The following is a 9,944-nucleotide window of genomic DNA, read 5'->3' on the forward strand; positions in this document are numbered from 1 at the left end:
GATTTGGATTAAATTACACTCCTTTAATTCTTTATTAATTGTGTCTTGTATCAGCCATTCCATTATCTTGCCTGGAATCAATGTCAGGCTGACAGACCTGTAATTATCCAGGTCATCCCGTTTATCCTTTTTAAAATTGGCACATTAGCTTTCTTCCAGTCTTCTGGAACTTCTCCATTGCCCCAAGATTTATTGAAAATCAGTGTTAACAGTCCAGTGAGCTCTTCAGCCAGCAATTTTAAAACTCTTCAATGCAAGTTATCTGGACCTGCTGATTTAAAAACGTCTACAAAGAAAGGAACATAAAAATGGCTGCATTAGATCAGACCGATGGTCTATCTAGCCACTATTCTGTCTTTGGACAGTGGACAGTGCCAATGCTACCAACTTCAAGGCATCCGTTTAACATTCTTCAGAGATACTAGTGGAATGGAAAGAGTATTATCACCCCTAGAGGATGAAACTACATCATCTGTTTTTTCGCCAAGTACAGAAGAGAAATATTTATTGATCACTTTTGCCTTTTCTGCCTTATTATTGACAATTCTGCCATTGCCATTGAGTAATGGACCAATATCATTGTCAAGACTCTTTTTGTTCCTAATATATTTAAAAATTCTTTCCCCTTGTATTTATTGAATTTCATCTTGTTGATATCCAGGTCATTTTGTAGAGTTGTGATATGGACAGTTTGGAGGAGAGAGGGGGCAGTCTAGGGATGTGTCCAAGGTGGTGCTTGTGATGGGTTGTCACCCGCAGGGTGCAGTGGGAACCGCTGTGCCCCTCTACGACACACAGCTGGGTTGGAGACACAGCCAGCCTCACCGGCCCTGTTATCACCCAACATGAGAGCAGATGGCGCCACTCACCCAGACTGAGCTACCTGAGTGCAAACAGCAGGGACTAGCCAACTTCCCAGCCCCCCAGGCATGCACCTCCCTCTGGAGTATAAACCCAAAATTATACCGTCTTGCTCTGCACAGGGATCTGTACAATGTAAGCTCGTAAATAGTCCCCCCTCCCTCAATGTGTGGAGGAATACGCAACAAGCCTGTGGTACCAAGCTGGATTTTCCCCCAGACACTTCGCTTAAAGGCACACTGGTTTAGATAAAGCAAAAAAAGGTTGATTAACTACAGAAATATAGATTTTAAGTGATTATAAGTGAAAGCAAAAAGATCAAAGCAGATTCCCTGGCAAATAAACAAAACCGCAAACTAAGTTTAACATACTCGAAGGTTAGAATTTGAATGAACAGTTTCCCACCCTGACTGCTGATACAGGCTCCCCACTAGTTTCCACACCCAGGCTAGAAATCCCTTTAGCCTGGGACCATCAGGGGGGCAAGGTGGGGGATGGGAGAGCCATTATTGGACCCTGGATGGGCGGATGGGGCCTGGCCTGGGGTCCCAAGCAATCCAGGGTGAGGTCACACGGGGCCTGGTGGCAACAGGTCTCTTGCAGCCAATGTGGGACCTGGGGTGGTGGCATGGGTGGGGGGGGAGGGGCTCTGTGGCATCCTTGGGGGTCCACGGCTCCAGGGTCAGGGGGGCTGGAACAATGTGTATTGGGGGGGTGCCGAGAGCCATTGGACCGAACTGTAAACACTGACTGAAGCTCTCAGGAGCTGTGGCCATGGGGGTGCGATGGGGGGACACGTGTGAGCCTCTAGCGCGGGGGCTGAGGGGCCAGGGCCCGGGGCACGCTCCGCTGTGGTGTGGGGGAGGGGCGCCCTCCCATGACTGGGCACCAAGGGCCATTTTCGCGCCGCATTTCAAACCCGGTGGGCGGGGCTTCGAGGCGGGGCGTTTGAGGGGGCCGGGCTTTAGAAGGGGTGTGGCCGTAAGGAGTGAGCGGCAGAGGGCGGGGCAGGCTGAGGGAAGACATTAAAGGGGGCGGGGCTGGGAGGGGGAAAGCGCTGAAGGAGGCGGGGCTGGCGGGAGGCGAAGAGGGGAGGCAGGGCAAGGCAAGGGCGCGCGCGCGAAGCGGTGACGCATGCGCAGAGGGGGGTGGTGTGGTGTGGCCTGGCCGCGCCGCGCGGGAAGCGGAGGGAGGCGCGAGCGGGGTGAGGGGCCCTCTCCCGGCCTGGGCCCCGGGGCCGCGCTTGGGGGCGGCTGCGGACGCTGAGCCCCGCGGAGGCTGCGCGCCGGGTGCCAGCGACCCGCTCAGGGAGAGGAGCCGCCCGCAGCGATGGCGCAGAAGAGGCGCAGTAAGGGGCCGGACCCCGCCCAGGTACGGAGCGGGCCTTGGGGACACTCCGGGGCTGGCGGGGCACGGCCCGCGCCCGCTGCCTCAGCGCTCCCCTGGCCGGTTTCTGCTCTGACGCGCCTCCCGCCCCGCGCAGGGGGAAGACGCGGCCGCGGCCTCTGCGCCGACCCAGGGCGCCAGCCAGGTGCAGCGGAGCTTGGAGAGACTCTCGCCGGCTCAAGTGGATCAGAAGGTGGGGGCGGCCTCCGAGACACGGCGGGGCGGGCTGCCAGTTATCCCGGAATTGAAGATTAATTTTGAATGGAAGATTGTGTCCTAGGATGCAGCCTCCAGGAGTACATCAAAACTGGCAGCCCTACGTGGGGGGCCTGTTCCTCCCCCATGGGAGCCCCCCTCCCTGTGGGTAATGCACCTTGTTCTCCACCTGCAGGTGAGCGAATTGGTGCAATACCTGCTGGTCAAGGATCAGAAGAAAATCCCCATCAAACGGGCAGGTAAGAGGCCTGCTAGATGATCATGGACTCTAGAGTGGAGGGTCTGCGGCCCCCCTCAGATTACCAGAGGGGCTCCCTGAGGCCGCTTCTATTCCCCACTCAGTCTGAATCCAGATCTCTGAGGCAGCAGAGCCAGGACTCAGCCATTTGGCCACAGTGACTCCCCCTCCCCCTTAAAACTAGTGATAGGACCCTGGAGTTCTGACTCTGCTCTGACCCATTAGACCCCACTCCCTTCCCAGAGCCAGGGATGGAAACCAGGAGTCCTGGCTTCCAGCTGTCCCTGCTCTAACCACTGGACCTGACTCCCCTCGCAGAGGTGGGGCCAGAACCCAGGAGTCCTCGTTTCACAGTCCCCTTCATATGGGCCACCAATAATGTTGGAAACTTTCAGAGAATCAAATTAGATCCCCATGATGCAGGTTGTGGGATCCCCGGGAGGGGGTATCTGATGAGGAGGGGAATGTAGCTGAAACAGTCATTAAAAATTTACAACTCCAGACCAGTGGTTCTGCTACTGGCCCTGCTGGGTTAGAGGGTTACCACTGCATGGGCCCTGTCTTGCCAGCAGGGGGTTCTAGGAGCAATGGGAATAGCTGTAACATGTTTCCCTCTCTTCCCCTGTGTAGATATCCTGAAGAATGTCATCAAAGACTACAAAAGCGTCTATTCTGAGATCATTAAGAGAGCCGGCAGGAACCTCCAGCAGGTCACCATGCTGTGGGGAGCGGAACGGGGGGGCTTGGCTGAGGACAGTATCCCCTGGGAGGCTCAGCAGAGGTTGCTCTCCCTTGCCAATCAGTGCTGGGCACTAGGGGTGCTGTGCTGCGGGGGCTTGGCAGGGGGCACTCTCCCCTGCCAGTTGGTGCCGGGCGCTAAGGGGCACTGTGTTGCATGAGGGACTATCTTTCAGCTGAGTGATCCTTACAAATCTTTTAAAGCTGTTGTTTACCTTGGGCTTTGTCTGCACTATGACTTTTGTCGGTCAGGGGTGTGAAAAAACACACCCCTGACCGACCTAAGTTTCACTCCCACCAGCATAGAGTGGCTACAGAGGATACAGGCTACATGCTGGCAAAGAGCAGCTGCATTATGTCCGTAGTGTAGACATAGCCTTAATGTTCTGGGTCGATATTATCTTGGCTACTTGCAGCCCTTTCCTCTTGCCACTCACCTCCCAGTGTCAGGGATAGAACTCGGGAATCCTGGCTCCTCCCATCATGCCCTGCTCTAACTACAAGACCCTACTCCCCATCCCCTGCCTCTGAAATTAACCTCACCTTCCCCCCCTGCCAGGTTTTTGGGTTGCAGCTGGTGGAGATAGATGCCAAGAATCACATCTACATCCTGGTCAGCAACCTGCCACGCCTGGAAGGGGAGAACTTGAAACAGTAAGAGAGGGAGGGGACTGGCTGGCTGGGGTGGGGGCAGCATGACAGAGGCTTCCAAGCCTTTTAAGAGCTAATCCTTGTCATTAGGGTCCACCCACCCACCAAACCCCACCCCACATAAAACTGCCATGGCTGATCCCTGCATGCCCCCATCCTGGCATTGTGTTCCTCTGCCCCCTAGTGACCAGAAGGCTGCCTTGCAGTGTCCATGTGGCTGAAGGTCTGCTGGGAGGTCTATTGGCTGTCCTTGGCTCTAGTGGGTAGAATGGGGGAGGCTGGGAGCCAGGATGCCAGGGTTCTTTTTCCAGCTCTGGAAGGTTTGAGGGGGATCTTTGTTCTGCCATTAAACCCTCTACTTCCTTGTCCAGTTCCCAGTCCTCCGCAGAGTTCCCTGGGTGAGTGACACCCCTCTTGTGTGTGTTGCAGGGATGATTGCACAGCAAAGCTGGGCCTCCTCACTGTCATCCTCAGCTTCCTCTTCATGAAGGGCAATGCTGCCAAAGAATGTAAGCCTTGCCCCTTCCCTGTGGGCCTTGCCACTTCCCTGTAGGCTCTACCTCTTGACTGACATTCTTGTTTTGCCCTTTCAGCTGCGGTGTGGGAGATGTTGCGGAGACTGCGAGTTGACCCTGGGTATGTGTGGGGTCTGGGATACCAGGGGTTCACGCTGTCCCCTGCCAGCTGCAGGCTCCTCCCTCTCTGGGCACCAGCTAATCAATGAAGGGGCTTGCAGAGTGGGGGTGGAGCAGCGCGGGCCTGTGCCCAAAGGCCATGCCCTTTTAACACGTTCCTATCCACAACCCCTCCAGAGTGAGACACGAGGTTTTTGGGGATGTCAAGAAGTTGGTGACTGAGGAATTTGTCCGCCAAAAGTAAGTTTGGGCTTGTCAGGATGCCTCAGTTCCAAGTCTGGGAGGGGTTGGGAGTGGGGTCTAATGCTTAGAGCAGGGTGGGCTGGGAGCCAGGACTCCTGGGTTCTGTGCCTGGCTCTGGGGGGGGAGTGAGGTCTGTGATGGGATCGCTGGGGTGCAGCCTGGGGACTGTGGGACTGCTGTGCCTCCTTAACTCTCCAGCCTGGGCTAAGTGTCTCAGTGTTTTGCTAGTGACAAGCAGCAACCCCCTCTAGGCGCTGTGATCACTCAGCACAACCACATGTGGAGCCCCACACCCAGCTAGATTGCATGAATGATCCTAGAGCCACTGCTGGATCTCACAGAGAAAGGCACCAGAGCCAAATCCCTCCCTCCCCTTCCCCCCCCCCCAAGTCTTGTACTTCAGGAATATACCAATTTATTAATTGGTTCACCACTTCATGAATGGAAAGTGGATATACACCAGCTTTTGCAAACCTGAACAGATTTACAACACGCTTCAGGCAAACTCACTGGTAAAGATAAACAGTAAAAAGTTTATTGAACACAAAAAGATAAATTTTAAATGATAGGCAAAAAGTCAGTTACCAAAAGATAATATAAACACTCGGTCTAAACTCTCAACTCTTTTAGACTGGGCAACATCTAGGTAAAGCAGTTTTTCTCACCCCACTGGATATTGCAGTCCTTAATATACAGGTTTGTCCTTTAAACCTGAGCCAGCCGCCTCTGTTGGAGTCTTCAGTCTTCTGAATGTCTTTGTTGCTTGCAGCATAGGTGGGATCAGGAGAAAGGCCCAGCATGTGGCTGTGGTGTTCTGTTTTATACTCTTAGTCCATATGCTTGGAGAACACAAGTCCAGACATGTCTGGGCATTGCTGATTCACAAGGTGAAGCAGTACCCCAGTGTGTCTCAGTAAGTCATTGAATTGTAATTCCCTTGGTGGACAATGGCTGTTAATAGTTGTTTGACAGCCTCCTGGGCGTTGGTTGCTTTCCTTGGCATTGTCTCTGGAGAGCTAGTATCTGGTCGCTTCCAAACCCTCAGCATATTTTAGTGACAACCATACAACACAGTAATGCATATGAAGTTAAGAAAAATCATATACATATTTAGATCAGTGACATTCAGATGATCAAAACCTTTCCCCAATATCTCACATGGCCTGTTTTATATGTAATATCACAATTACATACATATTCCCCATTCATTATTTTTTAATTTATATTAAAAATATAATTTTAATATAAATTAAAAAAGAATGAATGGCGAATATGTTATATGTCACATTTATAATATAAAAAATGTCACATGGTCTAGTGGGATAGGGGAGGTGAAGAGCTAGCGCTCAGCCCCCTGCTCTAACCAGTAGGCCCCATTCCCCTCCCAGAGCCAGGCACAGAACCCAGGAGTCTTTCTGTCACTCATCGTCCTTGCACATTAGTGGATTTGGGTCTTGTCCGGGGTGCCGCAGTGGCCCAGCAGGTTGGATGGCTGCTCTCTCTGCGAGCCTGGGGGCAGGCAGTTCAAATCCCACATGGTCGGCGTGCACAGAGCAGCCATGGCGGAGCCCATAGCCTTGCTGTTTATACCACGCCGCAGATTATCTTGTTGCCCCCTCATGCAGTCAGCCGGGAGGCTGGCTCCCTGTGCCGGAGGGCATCGGACACGCACACAGGCTGGGCTAGCCCTTTGCCCTTCTCTGTGGGCTGGGGACATCCAGCAACCCATTTTCTCTTGGGCAACAGGAAGGAGGACTGGCCTCAGGGGCTTTGGAGAATGGAGGGCCCCAAGGCCTTTGTGAAGGGGAGGGGCATGGAGTTGCAGTCGGGAGTGGAGCCTACACCCAAAGGGGCTGTGAGCACAGGAGTAACAGGCCAGCTAGAGCCCAGGTGTCCTGAGCCTACTGCTCTACCTATTTGGCCATGCTGGGAGCAGGTTATTGGGGTCATATAGCTGTTCTTCAGGAGGAAGTGGGCTGGGAGGTGGAGGGAGGGGGGGAAAAGCAGGGATTGATGTGGGCTCAATGACAGTAGAGGTGGGTGGTGTTTTGACGGGTTGGGGAAGGGGTCATGGTCGCTGATTGCTATGCCCTTCCCCCATCAGGTACCTGGAATACAACCGCATACCCCACACAGATCCACCCGAGTTTGAGTTCCAGTGGGGGGCACGGGCTGCCAGGGAGACCTCCAAGATGCAGATCCTGCGCTTTGTCGCCAAGGTACCTGCCTGCTGGGACTTAAGGAAGGGGAGGGCTCGGATTTAGGGGGAGCAGTGCTTGAGCCCCCAAGGGGACTAAGGCTTGGGTGCCTGGAGGTTGAGGGGTCACTAATAGGGGACTGTGGAGAAGTGAAGACTAAAACCCTAGGGGGCAGGTCTTGGGGAAATGGGGGGACAGTCCCCAGGCAACCAAGGGGACTGAGGTTTGGGGGTATCTCAGGGTCCCTGGGCAGGGGAGTCCTTCACAGGGGCAGTAGACATATGCTCCCTAAGGGCTGCTGCTGCCCATGCAGGCCCCAGGGGAGATCACAGCCCAGCTCTCTCAATCCCCTCTTCCTATCTCTTTTCATCAGATCCAGAGCAAGGACCCCAAGGCCTGGAGCACCCAGTACAATGAGGCGGCAGCTGAGGAGGCAGCTGTGGGTGGCCTGTCCCAAGATACTAGCACCCCTGAAGATACTGGTGGGGCCAGCCAGGGGGCACGGAGGAGGAACTGGTGAATCTTATCCACTTCATCCACAGGTGGTCTGCCTTGTGAACCAGCAGACCCTAGGAGCAGGGGAGCTGTGGCCTCTGTCCATGCTGAGCCTAGCATCAAGCACCCAAGGGTCCACTGTGGCAGCTGCCTCTGCCCTCCTGATCTCAGCCCACCTGCCTCATTTAGGCATGGCCTATGGACAAATGGGTTGTACAGTGCAGTTTGATTGTTGTATATTGATTAGCTCAGCTGCAGAGACCCCTCCTCACCTTTCTGGAGAGGGGCATGCTCAGCTTGTGGGAACCCCTCCCTTCGGAGTTGCCATGGAGTGGGTTTCCTCCACACACACAAGCTGGGTCAGAGCTGGGCACTGACATGACCTCTGACCCTTGTGATCCACCCATGACGCTTTCAAATAAAGTCCCCTTAGGGCAGTATGCAATTCTCTGCAGTGGGATTTTAACTACAGGGGATGAGTTTCTGGAGGCCAAAAGCACACTAAGCTCTTGCCTGCTGCCCATGTGAAAGGGTGCTTGTTTGTGGGAGGGGGCCTAGATGAGTGTCCCCAGGAAGAAGCTCCAGGCACACCTCCAGACACACCTTGTAAGAGGGTTGGAGTACAGCAAACAGTGTGCTGTAGCAGCCCCCCTAAGCAGTGCTGGTTCTGGTGGCTGGTGATGGTCCTGGGTATGTTACCTGACAGCCAGGGCTGTGTCTGCAGCTGCTGCATTCCTCCCTGCCTGCAGCTCCCCCCAGTGACAATCATGTTGCCTTGCTGCGCAGTTACACTTGGGACAGCTCTCCCTGTGTCGCTGAGTGATCACCTCAGGCAGCGTTGTGTACGCTCAGGACGTATCACCCCCTTGCCAAGTGATCAGCTCAGGCTCTCTGCAGACCTAGGCAGCATCACTCATGCTCAGGGCAGCTCCCCCCCTCACTGAACGATTGGCTCAGGCTTGCTGCAGGCTAGAAACTGAAAGGTAAACTCATGCAGCAATCTGACTTCAGGAGCCAGGGCTTGAGGCCCCAGTCTAGCTTCACAATCCCTGTGAGGAGAACAGCACTGACCCTGCAGCCACAGTGAAGGAGAGAGCCTGCTTTAAAGGGCTTCTTTGACATTCTGCAACAAGACCCAGGAGGCACAGGGTTACACCTACCTCATTGGCCAGAGCTGTGCCCAATCCCATGGCTTTGAGGGGGGTGTCCCTTTTGTGCCTCAGTTTCCTCTCCCCACCTAGCAGACCATGTTTTCTAGGGTAGGGACTGTCTTTCATTAGGGCTGTGTGACACCAAGCATGCCAGGAGTCCTGGTCTCAGGGATGGGGTGTCTGATGGCCCCTTGATCTCAGGTGGGGTGTCAGGTGCACCCCCAGTTTATAATCTAAGGTTCCCATGGATGTTAATGGGGTTAGCACAGATGCCACACAAAGTTTTATGGCAGTGCAGTGAGGGTGTTTAACTGCTGGCAGGAAGGAGCATAGCTTGGATAAGCAGGGGTTGGGGGGCGGGGGGGGAAATGTCTTTACCTGCACCCCAAGCTGTGAGGAAGGTGCCAGGCCAAGATCTAAGTGGGGCCATTTGGTGGACTCCTGGATAGCCAGAGGGTAAGTCCGGTAGCAAGATCGTTTGAAAGACAAAGAACCATCATTGAACTGGGAGGTTTGGTCCTAACTGGATGAACTGCTGAAAGTTTGGGGGTGAGAGATACCTTTGTCTTTCAAATCTTATTTAGCTTGGTAACACTTTTGTAACCAGTTCACTTATTACTTGTCACTTAACAGCTATTGTTCTCTGGTTAATAAACTTGTTTTAGTGGTTTCATTAAACCAGTGTGATTTGACTGAAGTGTTCAAGGATTTCTTCTCAGATTAATGAAGGCTGGGGCATGTTACCCTTTGATGGACTCAAGTCAGCGGCACTGCTATGGGTACCCGCATGGCCCCACAGTATGCCAACATTTTTATGGCTGACTTAGAACAACGCTTCCTCAGCTGTTGTCCCCTAATGCCCCTACTCTGCTTGCGCTACATTGATGACATCATCATCTGGACCCATGGAAAAGAAGCCCTTGAGAAATTCCACCATGATTTCAACAATTTCCATCCCACCATCAACCTCCGCCTGGACCAGTCCACACAAGAGATCCACTTCCTGGACACTGCAGCGCTAATAAGCGATGGTCACATAAACACCACCCTATACCGGAAACCTACTGACCGCTATACTTACCTATATGCCTCCAGCTTTCATCGAGACCACATCACACGATCCATTGTCTAC

At 53.7% G+C, this 9,944-nt stretch overlaps 1 protein-coding gene across 3 annotated transcripts; it reads left to right on the plus strand.

Moving 5' to 3' along the window:
- The first annotated feature begins 1,979 nt into the window (after positions 1 to 1,979).
- LOC140903908 (non-structural maintenance of chromosomes element 3 homolog) lies at positions 1,980 to 9,490 on the plus strand. Of its 3 annotated transcripts, XM_073325856.2 has the most exons (10): positions 1,981 to 2,232; positions 2,345 to 2,440; positions 2,639 to 2,702; positions 3,332 to 3,411; positions 3,999 to 4,093; positions 4,520 to 4,599; positions 4,684 to 4,726; positions 4,903 to 4,965; positions 7,073 to 7,187; positions 7,540 to 9,490. In XM_073325856.2, exons 1-10 carry the CDS (start codon positions 2,191 to 2,193, stop codon positions 7,684 to 7,686), a joined length of 825 nt encoding a protein of 274 aa, XP_073181957.2. In that variant the 5' UTR covers positions 1,981 to 2,190; the 3' UTR covers positions 7,687 to 9,490. The 3 variants fall into 3 exon arrangements, with proteins under 3 accessions (XP_073181958.2, XP_073181957.2, XP_073181959.2); XM_073325857.2 differs by lacking the exon at positions 4,903 to 4,965 and having other exon boundaries at positions 1,980 to 2,232; XM_073325858.2 differs by lacking the exon at positions 2,345 to 2,440 and having other exon boundaries at positions 1,982 to 2,232.
- The last annotated feature ends 454 nt before the right edge of the window (positions 9,491 to 9,944 follow it).

Source organism: Lepidochelys kempii, chromosome 27, assembly GCF_965140285.1.
Source record: "Lepidochelys kempii isolate rLepKem1 chromosome 27, rLepKem1.hap1, whole genome shotgun sequence".
NCBI classification, from domain to species: Eukaryota; Metazoa; Chordata; order Testudines; family Cheloniidae; genus Lepidochelys; species Lepidochelys kempii.

Bases quoted from the DNA above. Each gene is read 5' to 3' on its own strand.
- LOC140903908 (XM_073325856.2), top strand. From the start codon at position 2,191: ATGGCGCAGAAGAGGCGCAGTAAGGGGCCGGACCCCGCCCAG. The intron at 4,600-4,683 runs GTAAGCCTTGCC...TTGCCCTTTCAG, and splicing joins GGGCAATGCTGCCAAAGAAT to CTGCGGTGTGGGAGATGTTG. The intron at 4,727-4,902 runs GTATGTGTGGGG...CAACCCCTCCAG, and splicing joins AGACTGCGAGTTGACCCTGG to AGTGAGACACGAGGTTTTTG.